The sequence below is a fragment of the Nannospalax galili genome, unplaced genomic scaffold (genome assembly GCF_000622305.1).
Source record: "Nannospalax galili isolate Female #2095 unplaced genomic scaffold, S.galili_v1.0 scaffold254, whole genome shotgun sequence".
Classification (NCBI taxonomy): Eukaryota; Metazoa; Chordata; class Mammalia; order Rodentia; family Spalacidae; genus Nannospalax; species Nannospalax galili.
The window spans coordinates 309257-327269 of record NW_008333903.1 but is presented as its reverse complement, the minus strand read 5'-3'; the positions used below and the strand labels follow the sequence as shown (position 1 = coordinate 327269).

Below are 18013 nucleotides of genomic sequence, written 5' to 3'. Positions count from 1 at the left end.
TTTTTCCCCCGGTCTTTTGAGTCAGGGTCTCCCTGTAGCTCCCTGTAGGCCCAGCTGGCCTAGGACTCGCTATGTAGATCAGGCTGGCCTTGAACTCACAGAGATCCACCTGCCTCCTGAGAGCTAGGATTAAAGGTGTGTTCCACCATGCATGGCCATCTTGGCTCTTTAAATTGAGACTTAAGTACAGCTCAGTTTCTAGTGCTCACTCCTATATGAGACAACACAGCTCTGCCTATCATTGCAGAAACCCAATATGAGCCTACCCTGTCGGGGCAGCCTGTGTTGCTGATGCACCAAGTCTGACCTTCCCTGTCTTTTGGCAGCTGACCAAGAATGGGACTGTGGAGTCTGTGGAAGCTGATGGCCTGACACTGGATGACGTTTCAGATGAAGATATTGATGTGGAAAATGTAGAGGTGGATGATTACTTCTTCCTTCAGCCCCTGCCCACCAAACGGCGACGGGCCCTGCTGAGGGCTTCTGGGGTCCACCGCATTGATGCTGAAGAGAAGCAAGAACTTAGAGCCATCCGCTTATCCCGGGAAGAGTGTGGTTGTGATTGTCGGCTGTATTGTGACCCAGAAGCATGTGCCTGTAGCCAGGCTGGGATTAAATGCCAGGTCAGTCTTATTTGGCCTGGGATGTTATATCTACACCGAGGTCTCAGGAGTGTGGTGTGGGTGCCAGTGAAGGCAGAAAGCTGCCCATTGAGGTATGGGGGTCCCGTGGCTGTGAACATGGTGCAGCTCCATAGCCCTCCTTAACAATCAAAGAAAACAAGCAGGGTAAGATTCTTAGGTTGTTGAGGTGCTTATTACCTTTCCTGTTTCATCCCTCAGGGGTGGTAAGCAGCAGCTGGCAGCAAAGGAAAGAACAGCGGTTACTATCCGTACCGTTTAGTGAGTGTTCCTGAAATACTGATTCCTTGAGACCAAAGGAAGCAGAGACCTGAGGTGGCCTATGGATTCTGTCTCTAATTTTGTAAAAATCAAAATAGCTTCGAGATCTAATTCAGGACTAGACTGAACTGGCAGAACTTAAATCCATGGTTTCTCCAAGAAAGTGCCATCTCCTTATTGGCACTTAGACAAGGGACTGTTTGAAAGATGTACATCAGTAGAAACCGTCAGTGCTGCCTCAAAGAATAAGGTACACGTAGATACACATTGAGGGTGTGGATGTTGAGTCCTTGTCATGGACCTCTCCTAACCTTTTCTTATTTAATAACAAAGAATCATAGTAGGTCTGGCCAGATACTTTCTCCAGATTGAAGTTCTACGATGAGTCACAAACCTGAGAACAGTCCTAGGAATTGGTGGGACTGGAGGGAAGGTGACCGGATCTTATCCCAGGCTGGCCTTGAGGTTTCTGTGCAGCTAAGGATGACCTTGAACTCTTGATTACCCCTGCTTCCATTTCCTAAGTGAGCTGTGTATACTACCATGCCTTGGCTTCTGAGGGGAGATTTTCTAAATTGATAGGAAGACACTGTGTTTTTATTTTTTATTTTATTTTATTTTTTTTGAGACAGGATCTCTCCATACCCCCAGCTGGCCTGGAACTTGCTATGTAGACCAGGCTGGCCTCAATCTCACAGAGATCCCTCTGCCTCTCTAGTGCTGAAATTAAAGGTATGAGCCACCATACCTGGCTATTTATTTATTATTTGTCTTTTGAGATGGGGTCTCCCTGTAGCCACAGCTGGCCTGGAACTATGTAGACCAGGCTGGCCTTGATTTCAGAGGTCCACCTGCCTCTGCCTCCTGAGTGCTGGGATTAAAAGGTGTGCACCTTCACTGCTGGCCAGCTTTTTTTTTTTTGTTCCATGATTTTTCTGAGGTTTTTAATTTTGTTTGTTTCTTAAGGAGAGATGAAGGCAAAAGCATTAACATTCTAGTTTTCCTAGCTATGAATTAATTATATTGGTAACTACTTCAGAACTAAACTAGTTAACCCACAGGGAAAGGTAAAGCAAGCAATGAAGAACTGGCCAGTTTGACCCTTCATTCTAGCACTTTAGCCCTTTGGCTCCATTGTTTAGTTTCCCCAGAGTGCATTGCTTTGAAATAGCAAGACCCTTCACCCTTCGGCACTTGTCATCGAAAAAGGCTTGGACCTAGCATTTTGTTGTTTCAGTGAACCAGGCAAGTTCTGAAAGTCCCTGAGACACAAAAATCTCTTCTCTGAGATGTCAGTATTCAAAGAGGTAGCTCTGGACTTGCTAACTGGAAGGCGCTTTTGATGCTGATTTAAAAAAAAAAAAAAATGCTTTTTTTTTATTTAGAAGAGGAAAATAGCCCAGGGGAGAAAATAAATGACTCTTGAGGTCCCACTGCTAATTAATGGCTGAGCTGGAGCTGAAATTCAAGTGGTCTGATAACTACAGTCTAGCGCTGCTAGCTTGTGCTGCATGTTTTGAGTCGGTTGCTTTTTAAATCCCAGCAGCCTTTTAGCCAGCTAATGTCTCCTGTCTCCACTGTCAGATCTGTTAGTCTTATTTTGCCTTACCCTCCTGTGTTCCCCTCAGGTAGATCGCATGTCCTTTCCTTGTGGCTGCTCCAGGGATGGCTGTGGGAACATGGCTGGGCGGATTGAGTTTAATCCAATCCGTGTGCGAACTCATTACCTCCACACTATCATGAAGCTGGAGCTAGAGAGCAAGCGGCAGGTGAGTCGCCCAGCAGCTCCTGAGGAGGAACCTTTGCCTACTGCCAGCTGCATCCTGCCAGGAGCCCAGGGCGCTGAGACACAGGACTTCCAAGAGTTCATCGCTGAGAATGAGACTGCAGTGATGCACCTGCAGAGCGCAGAGGAACTGGAGCGGCTCAAGGCAGAGGAAGACTCGAGTGGCTCTAGTGCCAGCCTGGACTCAAGCATTGAGAGCCTTGGTGTGTGCATCCTGGAGGAGCCCCTGGCTGTTCCTGAAGAGCTGTGCCCTGGCCTTGCTGCCCCCATTCTCATCCAGGCTCAGCTGCCCCCAGGCTCCTCTGTCCTGTGTTTTGCTGAGAACTCGGAACACCCAGCTGCTTCCCCAGTGAGTAGCCCATCTTACTTGAACAGTGGACCCCTGGTCTATTACCAGGTGGAGCAGAGGCCAGCCTTGGCAGCGCAAGGAGAATCTGGCTTAGAAGAAGGCAAGGAGAAGGACCTGCGTGTCTTCTCCCTCCCTGTTACCTCACTGGTAGCCTGCCCCTCAGACTCAGCTGCTCTCTGTAAACCAGAGGCAGGGAAATCACCCACTGTCGATGCACTGTTGCCCAATGACCGTAACCCCGAGGAACCTCAGAGTGAAGACTTGGGGCCCTCTTGGTCTCCTTCAGGCCTCCCCGTCCGAACGGACAATGAAGAAGGCAGTGGAGGGCAGAATTCCCAGCAGGGTGAGGACCGGACCTCTGAAGACTCTGCCCTTGAACTCCGTCTAGCAGTGTGATGTGGGGAGATACTGCCTCTTATCTATTATTTATTACCTAATGCCATTTCAAACAAGACTGTTGCTCCCAGGTTACTTTATTGGAATCTTTGGGAAATGGGTGGGAAAGGATTGTTTGTACAAGTATTTTTTAAATGGGAAACAGTACCCAGGTGACCAGCTGAATGGGGATAGAGTCTTAAGGGAGGCTGCACAGTGCTTATAACTGAGCTTTTCTAGGCCATCAGAACAAAGATGTAGGATCACACAGAATGAGCTGGGTAATTCAAGCAGCTGTTGTTTCTGTCTAGGGACCAGAACCCGAGAATTCCTGGCAAAGCCCCTTCTCTCCTGGGGTCCAGGCAGGGTACACACTCACTTCTCTGGTTGTTCTGATATCCCACCTTGGTGATTCACAGTCATACTATCAGAAAGGTCACCTAGCTGAATCTAGAAAGGAGAGAGGAAAGGTCTCTGCTTCTGTACAGAGTTCGAGGTTTCTAAAAATTTAATCTGTGCTCCCAACCCTTACTGATAAATGAGTTACTATTTGACATGTTCCACACTGGGGGTTCCTGGTCTGCAACTTGAATTATTTCTGTCATACGTTCTTAGGTACTAGAGTTTAAACCTGTCTTTTCCTCCATTCTTTTCCTTGAAAGAAAACTAGATTGGATGAGACTGGTGCAATGAGCAAGAGCCTTCTGCACCATTAGGCAGGGCTCACCCATTCCACAAGTTAGTGTGGAATAGTCTAGAAAGATAACTTGTGCTTGCTTTCTCACCCAGGACAGTCTCCCATCCTCCTTTGGGAGATTTGAGCTTTAAATGGAATATATGATGTGGCGATAATAAGGTTATCAACTAGATGATTCTTTTTTCTGTACCTACCCTCGTGATCCATCTTGGATATGTAGGGTTAGAGAGTTCTCACAGTATTCCAGTTCAGTCCCACCAATTGCCAGTGTTTACTGGACCCCTCCATCTTGGTGTTTCATGAGAACTGGAAGCCAAACAAATTCTTAAGTACCACACGGGACTCCGGGCTTCCCAAAGATAATTCAAGACTGGATTTGAAATGTTTAGAATGGGTCTTACACTCAGTGCTAACCTCTTGTCAGTGGTTCTTGCTCCTCTCCTGTTGTTACAACATCTCTACTGAACACTGACTTCTTTTTATTGATAGTTTTCTTTGCTTCTTTTGTAAAATGGAGTCAAGAGGGAGCAAAACACTATTTTTCTCTACCATTGTTTATACCGTGCTTCATTTCTGACAAGATTTATTAACCAGAAAAGGAAAATATTTTTGTTTCTCTGAGCTAGTATCTCACTATGTAGCCCTGGCTGGCCTATGACAGTGATGTAGCCCAGGCTGGCCTCCAACTTGTGTTGATCTCCCTGCCCCTGCATCCAGGATTACAGGTGTGTAACCTTGCTCAGCTTCTTTTCTTTATTTTTGGAGGGATAGTAAAGCTCTGGTGTCTTAAGCAAACTTCATGTATTTGGCAGTAGAAATAACTGTAAAATCTCAGTTCTAAGCATGAAAGACATTGCATTTAACACAGATGGGTTCTAATCCATTCTGCCTTTCTGTTCATTCCTGGTTTTGCTTGGTTTTATTATAAATTGGAGTTTTTAATGAAGTATGTAGGTCCATATCTCTCCCTAGTTCCATGAAACAGAGCTCTCTTAAGTACCTCAATTCTAGATGTTCCACTCCTCAACCTACAATAGCACTGTCAAATCCAAGACTGCAGCTTAATTGGGAAATTGGCTGGAGGGAAGAATCCTTTTAGAAGTTTGCTGGAAAGAGAGGAGGCTCTGCATACTCCATACTCCCTCCTTAGGAAGACACCAAAATAATTTATCCCTTGGAGTCTAATTATCATTAAGAAACACAGTGGCCTCTGGAATCAAATGAATTTAAATTTATAATCACTAAACTCATCGCCAACTCCCAAAATATGTGTAGTTCTGCAGGATTCTAGTTTCTTAATCTAAATCCACTTCTTCATTAATTATATAGTTCCGACTCAAACTGACCCCAAACTTGTAAATGCTGAATATTATCATTTAGCATAATAGCAAAGGGCCTTTTCTACAGCTTAATCCATCTCATTTCTGGTGCTGCCTGAGTTGAACAAAATCTATAGCTCATGGTTGTTAGGAAGGCTATGCCTCTGATCACAGAAGCAGATCATGCCAGTCCCACTCAGTCTAGGCTAGAAGTGACTCATGACCACAACTCGTTAGTCTTGGTTTCCTTTCCCACTTGCTGTGCACAGGTAGTACCTTCAGTGTGAACCCAAAGCTTGTCTGGTTCTTGGAAAACAATTTTTCCCTTTTAGGTTCTTTATATTGTAATAATGCTGTATTTAAAGAGAATATTTAAATGTAATATTAAAGAAATATTCAAAAGAATGGTGTGTTAGTCATTCTTAGCAGACTGCAATTAAGTTACTTGTTAGAGAAAGGATGCTTCTCTAGTTGATGTATAAATCTCATTAGCTCAGTTAGGAACTAATGTTAACAGTAGAAATATTTTGTGATAGAAATGTAGGTTATTATCTTTTGAGCACAAGAACCTACCTGGCCTTGGATTTTCTTATGGACCTCTTCAACCAAACCAGTCTTGTCTCTACCCTGTTAAGACCTCTGCTGTCTCTAGTCACATTTTCTGTTCCTATGTACCATCCTAAAGCGTTTAGCAGATCAGCTTCAAATACTTCCAAATTTCCTTCCATCCCATCAGAAAGTTTTATCAACCAATCAAATCCCCATTAGTTAGGTTACGTCTGTCTTGAAAAAGACAGGAAAATGATTAGAGTGTGTGTAAGTAATTCCCATCAACTGGTTTCAGGCAGTCTTTACTTGGGTTTAAACACAGTGCTTCATGCATTTACAATAAGTTATTACAGAACTACAGGTCACGGGAGTACATACAACAGCTAAACCCAACTTACTATCTTGATGCAGATCTCTTCCTGGTCTCCCAGAGCCGGCAGTAATTAGTACCTTAAGCATTTTGACCCATGGCCCAGAGAGGCAGCCACTGTCAGTTACAGACGGATTGCAGCGACACAGTGGAGGTAGCAAAGAATCTAAGATCCTTAGGGGCTGTGTAATAGCCTGAAAATTAGACCGTGAAGGATAAATTGGGAGAAGGGGCCAAGCAGTCATTCCTTTTAACCTTTTCCTTCAGAATGTTCCCATAAATTATTTCTTTAAAAAAAAATAAAAAACATAGCTGGGCATAGTGGTGCACGCCTTTAATCCCAGCACTCCGGTGGATCTCTCTGAGTTCAAGGCCAGCCTGGTCTACACAGCGAGTTCCAGGTCAGCTGGGGCTACAGGAAGACCCTGTCTCAAAAAGATGCCCCCCCCCAAAAAGTATTCAATGAATATTAAGGGGGAAAAGAAGTAGTTGGTCTACGCTGGTAAAGAGGGCAAAAAATTACTTTTGGTCATCAAAAAAGATGGGCCAGGCATGGTGGCTCTTATCTATAATCCCAGCACCCAGGAGGTTTGCCAGCCAGGATTGCCAGGAATTTAAGGCCAGCCCGAGATACAGAGTGAGAGTCTGTCTCAAAACAGCCAGGGGAGAAAAAAAGACTGGAAGGGACACTAAAGTCCAGGCACATATGTTAACTTTCCAGTCTAAGTAGCAGTACTCCAAAAATTCTCTAAAAAGAGAGACCTCCATAGTATGGCAGTTGCCCAGCACAGGCAAGGCCCTAGCTCAGTCCCTAGTACTATAAAACAAAAAACCCACAACAGAGGTGGGTGTGTGCCTCATTTGTAATTGCAGCACATGGGAGGTGGAAGGAAGACCAAGAGTTCAAGGTCATCCTCAACTACAAAGGGAGTTCAAGACCAGCCTGGGCTACATGAGACATCTTGCCTCCAAAAAACCACCACAAAATAACAAAAGACCTCATATACTGTAAAGAGCATGGCAGTGAGGTCAGTGTGGCAGAGACCTGTAGTCCCAGCACTTGGGAGCCTGAGGTGGGAGGATCCCTTGAGCTCGGGGATTTGAGGCCAGCCTGGCAACACAATGAGACCCCGTCTTGGAAAAATATATTAAAAATTAAAAACCAAAAGCCATGGCAGTCAATTTTAGGCCAAATGATTCCCACTTGGACAAAAATTAGATATGACATCACAGTAAGGGCCTGGTACAGAGGTGGCTGCCAGTTCCAGCTTAGCATGAGGGGATGGCACCACAGATGGGTTATCCTTGGAAAGAGCATTGGTTTTAGTTCAAGCCATGAGGGGAATGTTTATAGTTTCCACATGGGTAGCGTGCTATCAAGTCCATGGCACCCACTCCTCCACCTCCCACATTGATTGTGTACACAGACTCCTGACAAGTGCTGTTGGTCCCATGCTTCCATACTATGATTGTAGGACAACGCCATTCTCTCCAGGGTTCACTCAGCGCCTTGTCACAAGATAGTTGGTGGAAAGCAGGACCACGTTGTGCAGCAAGAGGGACAGCTCAGGTTCTGAAAACACCATCCGTGTTAGTGGTGTGGCTAGGAAACAGTTTGTCTTCTAACCACCTTAGAGTATCAAGCTTGACATGAGGTAGGAAGCCAGGTAAGGGGAGGTACAGTACTTCAAAGTTCCCTTGCATCATTCTGGCCCTTCAAGCATGTTTTCCTTCACTTCCACTACTTATTCACATCTCTCTCATCTTGATTCTCACAAGATAGCAGTCACTTCATGCTAGAGATGGTGCTGTAAGGACATTTCTCAGCTTTGAGAGTGCTCACCCAGGACAGTCCTGGCCCTCTCCTTTCACCACCCAAGCTCATTGACTAGAGATTTTTAATTGTCAAAATTAGGATAAAGGGGTATTACTGGTATGTAGTGGGTGGAGGCAGGTATACTATTAAACAGTGCTATAATGCAAAAGATGGCCCCCTAAATAAAATGCCTGTAGTGCCATAGCTGTGAAACTGCCTCAGATCAGCAGGCAGTCCTTTAGTCTTATACAATCTGTGCCCTGCCTAGACATGGAATATGTATATGAGTTTGTGCCCTTTCAATTATAATACATTAGATAAAGTTCTCACAGTCCTCAATAAGTAATCTCAGAAAAAAGTACAAAAATGAGTTGGGTACAGTGCTAGGTACAGTGCCTAATAATCCCAGTATTTAGGAGGTAGAGACAGGAGGATGTCTGCAAGTTCAAAGCCAATCTGCTTTACATGGCAGTTTGAGACCAGTCAAGGCTACACAGCAAGATCTTGTCTCAAAAGAAAAACAGGGACAGGAGAGATGGCTCAGTGGTTAAGAACACTGGCTGCTCCTGCAGAGGATCCAGGTTCAGTTCCCAGCAACCCACATGGCAGCTAACAGCTATCTGTGACTCCAGTTCCAGGAGATCTGATGCTCTCTTTTGGCCTATGCAGGCATTGCATGTACAGGTGCACTTACCTACATGCAGGCAAAACACTCATACACATAAAATAAAAATGAATAATTTATATTAAAAAAAAAACCGCAAACCCTAAAACTGAGTTGGATTTCTGTAGCAAAACAATAGAACTCTGTCTTACCTCTTATGCTGCAGGAAATCTGCAGCCACTCTCCCAGCCAAGTGCGACACCTGTCTTCAGCAATATGGGTAGAATTCAGGCCACGAAGATAGCAAGCCTGTACCACTCAGAGAAGAAATACCCTTGATAGTCACAGTATGCTAGGAACTAGAAATCCACAATGATCCCAAATCTTTCCAGTAAGTTACAACCTCATCCCCAAAGAGCCTCACAATTGAAATGTGAGCTACAGATGACAAGCCAGGAGGCTTGCTAGAGTTTGAGTGTGAAATGTCCTGCAAGGGCTCACACCTTTAATCCCAGCACTGGAGAGGCAGAGGCAGGAGGATCCTTGTGAGTTCAAAGCCAGCCTGGTCTACACAGTTTTCCATGTCAGCAGGGGCTACATAGCCAGATACTGTCCTTAAAAAAGAAAAAAAAAAGCCGGGCGTGGTGGCACACCCCTTTAATCCCAGCACTCGGGAGGCAGAGGCAGGCAGACGTCTGTGATCAAGGCCAGCAGGCCAGCATGGGCTGCAAAGTGAGCTTGAGGCTAGCCTAGAATAAACAGAAAGACCCTGTCTAAAAAAAAAAAAAAAAAAAAAAAGAAAAAGAAAAAGAGTATATGTCTTCTGGTAGATTGCTTGTGTAGCCCCCACAAAACTTAAACAAGGTCACAGGAAAAACCCAGTACAGAAGTTGCTGATGCACCAGTTTAGCATGGAGGTAAGGGGAGACTTGGTCATCTACTTTGTGCTACAGGGAGGTAAGTGGTGGAAACTTTAAAAGGTGAGGCATACTGAGGTCCTTCAGGTCAATGGGAGCATGCCCTGGGAAGGTGTTTTAGAGTCCAGTCCCTCCCTCTTCCCATCTCTTTTGTTTCCCAGTGGCTATGAGAACAGTTGTGCTCCAGCACACACTCCCAGGATATGCTGCTTCATCACAGTGCTGACACCAACAGGGCCAACATATCATGGATCTAAACCTCCAAAACTGTGAGCCAAAATAAAACTTTTGTCTTTTTAAATTGATAATGAAAAGCAGCAAATACACCTACATAATCTAAACTAGAAGGCTTGCCAGACGTGGTACATGTATTAGTTCCAGCACTCAGGAGGCAGAGGGAGGTAAATTTCTGTGAGTTAGAGGTCAGTCTGGTTTACATAGTAAGTTCTCGGTCACAAAGTGAGAACTGGTCTCAAAAAAACTGAAAAAATAAAATAGTAGGCTTAATGTGTAGTGTCCTTGTGTTGTTGTTGTTATTCATTTTGCTTTTGAAACAGGTCACACTATGTAGCCTAGGCTGACCTGGGACTCCTGATCCTCCTGCCTCAGACTCCAAAGTGCTGGGATTACAGGTATTTTCTACCACACCCTGCTCTAAGGTCCTTGTTTTTTGCAATTCCAGAAGAAAATCTAAACCAAAATTACTGTGAGTAACGCATTCCTACTAGTTAAATACATTAAGAAAAGAGACACAGAAATGAGGTGAGAAAAGAGCTTGGAGCCAGGTGCAGTGAGCGATTCATGCCTATAATCTCAACACTTGGGAGGCTGAGGCAGGTGGACTGCTGTCAGTCTGAGGCCAGCCTGTGCTACATGAGATCTATCTGAAAAAACTAATGACAGGCAGGCTGAGCATGGTGACATATGCTTGTAACCCTAGCACTTAGGAGGTGGAGGCAGGAGGATCAGTTCAAGGTCATTCTTGGCTATACAGCCAGTGTTGGGGAGTCCATCTTATCTGAAACCCTATTTTAAAAAAGAAAGAAAGAAGAGGAAAAAAGAAAGAACGAAATAGAAAAAAACAAACAGAAGAGCTGTGTTTTGACAGCCTACTCTAGACACTGTTCGGTACCGCAGTTAGCCTCTTACCGACTTCACTTCCTGAGCAGTCAGCTGGCCAATCCCAAGCTTTGCCAGTGCCCTGTCCAGCTGGTGAATCACAGTGGTGTGAGTCTTCAAACGCCATCTCAACAGGGGAGAAGGCAGGTACGGTGTGAGAAGCATGGCCCGGCTCAAGGCTTTCTGTGACACAGCAGGATAGGAGGAAAGCCAAACAGTTTTACTTTAAGAGCTTTAAAAAAAAAAAAAAAGCTGAGTGTGGTGGCACAGGCCTTTAATTCCAGCACTCAGGAGGTGGAGGCAGGTGGATCTTTGAGTTCAAGGCCAGCCCCACTACAGGGAGACCCTATCTCAAAAAAAAAAAAAAAAAGAGCCTGTGGAAATGAAAAGGTCTCGAAGCGCTCACCATTTGCAAGGCCTGGAGTTGGTTCAAGCATAGAGGGTGGTGAGAGAAGCACTCTCTGAGAGCCAGGATGTCTTGCACTGCTGGGTGGGTACCACTCTGCATCTTGGAGGAGGTAAGAGATTGGTAGGTGTCAGGAAGATCCTGAAGCGCCCCTCTTAGTTTTAGTGCACAGTGACTCTACCAAAAGCTGTAGTTTGGAGATAACTAGAGGAATACCTTGGTACACAGGTTTGTCAGATGCCCCCGAAACTTTTCCTCAGAAACAAAAGGGATGACCCTTTCTAAATAGCTCATGATTTCTGAGTGGGACTGCTTCCGGAGAGCATGATAAATGTCTAAGAAATCAATTTGTTGTTTTGGAGTCCAGAAATGCTTAACAAGCAGTTGCCTAGGAAACAGGTACCTAAAAGGAGAAAAAAAAATCACTTTCTGAAGGTGGCATCCTTGAGAGTGGGCTAAGCAAGCATTTGGTAAACACAGACACTAGGAAGAAGGGATCGCGGCACCTCTACCTCAACATTCTCTGTCTTCAGTGAGTCTCAGCCTACTCCTTGGCACAATCTCAAGCAACATTACTGAAATGTGATAGAAAAGGAAGCCTGGCATACGGCAGTCAGATAAAATGCCTCCTTTAGAGGTAAAGGTGAAAAACACGCTTTGGACCGTTTCATACAGAGCTGGATGCTTTGTGTAACGCTGACAACCTACCTATAGAACAGTCCATGTATTTATGGAAGAGGTCATAGATGTGGTTTTTAATTCAGTTACCCACATGAGTGGTAGCTTTTAAAAGATGACAGCAAATTCTCTGGTACTCTTGTTATGGGCAGGTGGAATTTATTTCCCTCTTTTTTTCAATATGGGTGAATCAGTCACACAACAGAGCAGAAATGAGTCTACGACCTCCAAGACAAAGCTATCAAAAGTCATGCACTCAGTGGAACACTCATTCTTGGAGCTCTGATTGTTCCATAAGAAGTTCTACTGTGCCGGGCGTGGTGGCGCAGACTTTTAATCCCAGCACTTGGGAAGCAGAGGCAGGCAGATCTCTGTGAGTTCGAGGCCAGCCTGGTCTACATAGTGAGTTCCAGGATAGCTGGGGCTACAGGGAGACCCTGTCTCAAAAAGACAAAAAAAAAAAAGTTCTATTGTGAGACTGTCATGCTGAAGAGGCTACATGTAGGCAATGTGGTTAGCAGTCCATCTTCCAAACATCCATGCCAAGGTATGGGACATAAAGTAAACTTGGACACTGTAGAACAGTCCACTTACCAGCTACATATCACAGTGGAACCTCTGTCAACATCACTCAGAGAAGAAAAACCAACCATTTACATGAGCCATATGCAAATACTTGACCCACAAATCATGAAAAGTGCATTGGTTTTAATCTACTAGGCTCTGAGACTGCCACTATACAGCAATGATAGTTGAAACAGCATGCAGAGCACTAGTAGAGGGTGTCATCTTTGGATAAGAAGCAGTAAAGACATGATGTCAATATGAAATGTGCTATTTTGCTGAAGAAAAAAAATTTGTCCTCAAATGTTATACATCTTAAGGAGTGAGATGCTGTCTGCAGGGATGATGGAGAGGCTCATAATCTTATTTCACATCCTCCAGGGCAGCTGGGCCACTTAGACCTACCACTGTGCTGTCAGGACTTGAGATGCTACTGAGTGCTTTGTTGTTGTTGTTGTTTTTCTTTTTGGTAAATTTTTTATTGACTTTTTATGTATCTCATAAAGAACATCTTAATCATCTTTATATCCCCTTCCCCACTGGCACCCTCCCACAGCCCCCCTCCCACCCTCACTGGAATTCAAGAGAGAATCGCTACTGTTTTTTAAGAGCCTTGGGATGAGAAGATTGAAACAGGAAGTTTAATAATCTCTGCCTAGCTTCTGAAATGAAAAGCTCTTAAAATAGTATTTTTGTTTTGCCTTTTGGGGGGGATAATCTGCCCCCAATTTCTTTTAAAAATATTTTATTGAGTTTTTGTGCACTTCATATAATAGATCTTAATCAAATTTAGACTCCTTCTCCCATCCGCACCTTCCCATAACCTTCCCACTTGATTTCATGTAGTCTGTCATATATGTTAAGTCTATCTGGTCAATGATTTGTACCCAGATGCCCCTCGGTGCAAGTTCATCCACTGGAGTCTAGTCAGCCTATCTATTGTTACTCCCTTAAAGAAGATCCACTCGCCTTCACCCAGCAGTAATCAGTTGCAATAGTTCCATGGCTAGGGTGGCCTGCTGCCCATTTCCTTTGTTCTATGCTAGGTTTTTGCCTGGCTGAATCAGCATAGGTCTTGTGCATGCTAACACCATTGTTGCAAGTTCATATAAGCAAGTTCCCAGTGATCTAAAAGCCCCTGTTTCATGAACCAACTCTGACTCTTACAGTCTTTCTGCCCCTCTTCCCCAATGGTCCCTGAGCCGTGGGTGGGTGAGGTTTAATACAGGAATCCTACCCAGGGACACACACTCTACAATCTCTTTTTCTCTAAAGCTTAGCCAGTTGTGCCCTTCTGTGTGCATCGCACTCTGTTGTATGAGAAAACTTTACTGGTGAGAGTTGAGGGATGTATTAGTATTCTCTCTACCCCCTGTTCTACTATGTTCCATGAACCTCAGGTGTAAAGATTGCACTGCAGATGTGTCACTTAGGGCTGGGCATCTCTCAGACAGTATTCTCTATGTGTGACCAGTTGTGGGAGCTTTGATGAGTGGTGTATGGGATAGTAGTCAGGGTGGTAGGCAGTTCTGAGGCAGGCAGATCAGGAGGCCAGGGGCAAGTGAGGGTGGGGACAACCTATGGGGGGTCTAACAAACTATGCTAGAGGATTAAGCTAGCCTGGCTTAGGAACCTAGTCCAGAGATCTGAGCTGGACAAGCAGGAGCAAGTCTCGGCCCAAGGCTAGAAGGTGGATCCAGTGCAGGGAGAGACTTATTTGACTTTTGGTTTTTTGTAGCCCAGATTAGCCTCCAACTCACTATGCAGTCCTGGCTAGCCTTGAAATTCTGATCCTTCTGCCTCTACCTCCCAAGAGCTAGGATTACAACATATGTATCACTACACAAGGCAAACTATTTTAATTTAAAAAATTCATAGTTTCAAGATGCCGAGGAGATAAAAGTCTGTACTCACATGAGCAGGAAGACCAAGTAGTTGGCAAAGGGTGGAATGGAAACGATACCTATGAAAAGACACTTGGTAATGTCTCGACGGAACTAAACAGAAATAAACAGACAGTTTTAACCCAAGTAAGTTCTTAATAACATGGATAATCCCTCCATCCCAAGGTATAGTAAATGTCTATTATAGCCTAGAAAAAGGATCAAGTTTCTAACTACTTCTAGAAGGTAACTCCCTTGAGGGTAGAATCTCTGGTTTGTTAGTTTTGATACAGGGCCTGGCACTGTATCAAATCCCTCAGTGAATTTTTCCTGATCTACAGAACATCCCCTGAACTCTTACTCTCAGCCTCAAGACTGCTGATCACTGCTAAATACTATGTTCCTACTGTCATTTGGCTCCTTGCAGATTTTCATATATTTAAAAACAAATTGGGTTTTAGTACTTAAAAAACTTATTCAGAAAATGTGCCAGAAATTCTATGGAGCTCTGCTATGGAATTCAGTCTGACAAATAACTGGATGCCCTCATGGCAAAGGGGAAAGCGTAACCAGTGATAAACAAGAAAGGAAAGAAAAAGCCTTGAGATCTTAGTTAAGTACTTCACCATGAACTTCTGGATATTTGTCCCTGGCTCATACCTGTCTCAAATGCTCCATCTCCCGGTAAGAAAGTTGGTGAAACTTTATATTGTGCTTCCACATATTTGTCTTTATTCTTCTAGCCTTTTTGGCATCAGCCCATAACATCTGTATTCCTGCCTCATTAAAGTGGAGGACAGAATGTGATGTTATCCCAGTTTCCATCTTACCACAGCTTCCTACTCTGTGTCCACTCACATGCACACACGCTTGCCCTCCCCAACACTACTCTACATAAAAGCTTTCCACTCAGTAACTTGAAACTCTTCTTAGACCAACCCATCCTTTTTCCCCAGCAAATTATCTCTTCAGCTAAACTGGGCTTGTGTGATCCACTATGGAATGGTCTCCTCTGGGTTCATCGTTCATTCCTTTTAGAACTCTAGTGCTCTAACACCAGGAAGTCCCAGTCAGTTAACTGTATGTATTCCCCAGGCAGATGTTAACTTTGCTCCTTTCTGGAATACTTTTTTTTTTTTTTTTTTTTTTTTTTTTTTTTTTTTGGTCTTTTTGAGACAGGGTCTCCCTGTAGCCCCAGCTGTCCTGGAATTCACTATGTAGACCAGGCTGGCCTTGAACTCACAGAGATCCTCCTGCCTCTGCCTCCAGAGTACTGGGATTAAAGGCGTGCACCACCATGCCCGGCTTCTGGAATACTTTTATAGGCTGTATAATTTGACATTTCTGTGACTGCATTTTAAATGCTCATGCTATCATAATCCTTACATTGATCTAGTTTTTCAAAATGCTTCCATATTTGTGAATGAAATGATGTCTAGATTGGCCTCAAAATAATACAGGAGAATGCAAACGTAAGCATAAAAGATTGGTGGCCAGTAAGTATTTTATTTTTACATTTTGTTTTGGTTTAATTTGTGTTTTTTATTTGCTTGCTTTTTTGTTTTGACAGGATCTTGCTCCATAACTCAAGATGGCCTGGAACTCTATCTTCCTGCCTGGCCTGCTGAGTTCTGGGATTACAGGCATATACCACTATGACTGGCAAGGTATCTGTTCTTGTCTCCACTTTTTAGATAAGGCTAGGTAATTTTTCAAGTTCACAAGGTTAGTACTAATTATGATGATAATATTCAGAGTTAACAATATCACAGTTTCTTATAATTGGATAAAACATGGAATATAGTAATTCTAATAGTTAATACTTATTGGGCATTTACTACAGCTCAGACCCTGTTCTAAATACTTTATTTGTGGTGATTTAATCTTCAATTAGTCAGGTGTAACGGTGCATGTCTGTAATCTCAGCACTTAGGAGGTGGAGCCAGGAGAAGTTCAAGGTCATCCTCAGCTACGCCGGAAGTTCAAGTCAAGCCTGGGCTACAAGAGACTGAATAAGTAAATAATATGCACAACTATGTGGTCAATAGGTAGCTTCTGTCATTCTCAGAGATGAGAAACACAAGGGATAGACAAGTTAAATCACTAGCCCAATAGCACAGTTGGTATGTGACAAGCTGGAACTGGAATCAGGCAATCTGATTCCAGAGTGCAATTTGACATTATATATATCATTTCGTTGTAACTAGAGGATCTTTATTTTGAACCAAAACATTCAGAAATCAAGTATATGAAGTGCCATTTCTACTATAATATGCTACCTAAGATAGCTTTGGGATAAGCATTAGAACACATGTTCTTATGTGCCAAGACAACGGATAAATCACAGGGCAGATCTGTACAGCCACAGCTCCCTCCTCTTGTGCAGGACAAAGAAATTTCACTACAGAAAGGTGTGTGGTTCATTAAAACATACTTATATCCTCCACTTGCTCCCTCGATGTGTCTACCACCACATCGTTCTAGATATTTAAAAAGCGACCATTTGAAAAAAATTAGCTTAATGCTCAAACATTTATGAAAGACACCCCAGTTCACACCCCCACAGCAGAACCTGCAAATGATCTCACTTATTCTAATGTTCTAACGTTGCTTAAGAGCTGATTCGCGGATTTCTAGTTTAGTTTTTACCTTTCATGAAGACTGTGTACAGGGCATAGAAGCGGGGGAAATGACGACCCAAGAAACGATGGTATGTCCCATTAATTGCTCTTGTCTTGGTCATCACATAAGAAATCAAGCTCTTCACGTCTGCCTTTGGAGAAAGGTGAAGCTTTGAAGACCTACAAGAAAGATCAAAGAGCCTATTTGGGAACTAATTCTAGAGGCTGCCTCACATCCAGAGTCCCTAACATAAAATGCAAGTCTGAGAACGATTGCCAAAACTTGAAATTTCTGAAAACCAAACGTCTTGGGTCTCGGGGAGATGATCAGACAGAGAGAAGGATCAGACAGAAAAGTATGGAGATGTCTGAGCACGGAGCGTGTGTAAGACCTGTGGAACTAGAGCTGCAGGCCAGGGAGGTGGACAGGGATGCTGAGATGAGCTGAAGACTCGTGGGGGAGAACTGACAGCAGAGTCCACAGGAACCAGCATCTAGTAGGGATCCTGCGGAGGAGCACAACCCCTGGCAAGACTGGACCCCTGAGAACCTAAGCGGAGCCAGGCTGAGCCGTGGAAAGGGTCTACGTGCAGAATGCCCCCGTCTCTCGGGTCCCTCACCCAGGGGCTCCCCAAGCAGGGCCAGAGCGACCAAGCTGCAGCCTCCAGGCGACAAAAGGTCCAGGGGCGACGGCCGAACTCCACAGCGCAGCCCGAACCCAGCACACCCTGGACAGCGCCATCTTCCAGCGAGGGCGGGAGGAAAGCCCGGCGCTCAGCTCCAGTCAGAGGTCGCCGCCGCAGGGCGCATGCGCAATGCTTGCACGCTGACTGGTAGCGGGGCCTCGCCTGGCTCTCTCACAAGCCTGGGAAAGGAAGCGCTCCAAGACGGAGCGAGAGGATTGGACGCCACAGCAACACTTCCTGGCCAGACACCGGAAGCAGGCTGGCCCCGAGCGAGCGCGGGTCTCAGCCCCGTGTGCGTTTACGATGCCGAGGACGCTGTCTCCTTGAGGAGCCTCTAGCCCTCCGATCCCCTGGGGCCGGGGCTCCGGGCGC

The 18013-nt window shown here is 44.6% G+C and overlaps 2 protein-coding genes across 7 annotated transcripts in view; one reads left to right on the top strand and one right to left on the bottom strand.

The window, feature by feature from the left end:
* Positions 1-5833, top strand: part of Csrnp2 (cysteine and serine rich nuclear protein 2) — a 16236-nt gene extending 10403 nt beyond the window's left edge. Inside the window, exons 4-5 of the mRNA XM_008828903.3 lie at positions 327-623; positions 2531-5833. Of these exons, the coding sequence (XP_008827125.1) occupies positions 327-623; positions 2531-3433 (1200 nt within the window). The 3' untranslated portion in view covers positions 3434-5833. The remainder of the gene's footprint in view (positions 1-326; positions 624-2530) is intronic.
* Positions 5834-6263: 430 nt separating this feature from the next.
* On the bottom strand, positions 6264-17743 carry Letmd1 (LETM1 domain containing 1). Of its 6 annotated transcripts, XM_029561514.1 has the most exons (10): positions 17576-17742; positions 16984-17135; positions 14995-15110; positions 14366-14448; positions 11426-11612; positions 11210-11311; positions 10834-10986; positions 8980-9076; positions 7812-7920; positions 6264-6541 (listed from the first exon to the last, which is right to left on the bottom strand). In XM_029561514.1, exons 1-9 carry the CDS (start codon positions 17695-17697, stop codon positions 7850-7852), a joined length of 1083 nt encoding a protein of 360 aa, XP_029417374.1. In that variant the 5' UTR covers positions 17698-17742; the 3' UTR covers positions 6264-6541; positions 7812-7849. The 6 variants fall into 6 exon arrangements, with proteins under 6 accessions (XP_029417374.1, XP_008827123.1, XP_008827124.1 ...); XM_008828901.3 differs by having other exon boundaries at positions 6264-7920; XM_008828902.3 differs by lacking the exon at positions 14995-15110 and having other exon boundaries at positions 6264-7920; positions 14366-14414.
* Between the last annotated feature and the right edge of the window lie 270 nt (positions 17744-18013).

What these genes read in the sequence shown, in the direction of transcription:
- Letmd1 (XM_008828901.3), bottom strand. Translation starts at nt 17,697, where the DNA reads ATGGCGCTGTCCAGGGTGTGCTGGGTTCGGGCTGCGCTGTGGAGTTCG. An exon ending in AGATGGAGCATTTGAGACAG is followed by an intron (nt 14,449 to 14,994) that starts GTATGAGCCAGG and finishes ATTTCTGTTTAG; the next exon opens with TTCCGTCGAGACATTACCAA. An exon ending in TGACAAACCTGTGTACCAAG is followed by an intron (nt 11,312 to 11,425) that starts GTATTCCTCTAG and finishes ACCTCCTCCAAG; the next exon opens with ATGCAGAGTGGTACCCACCC.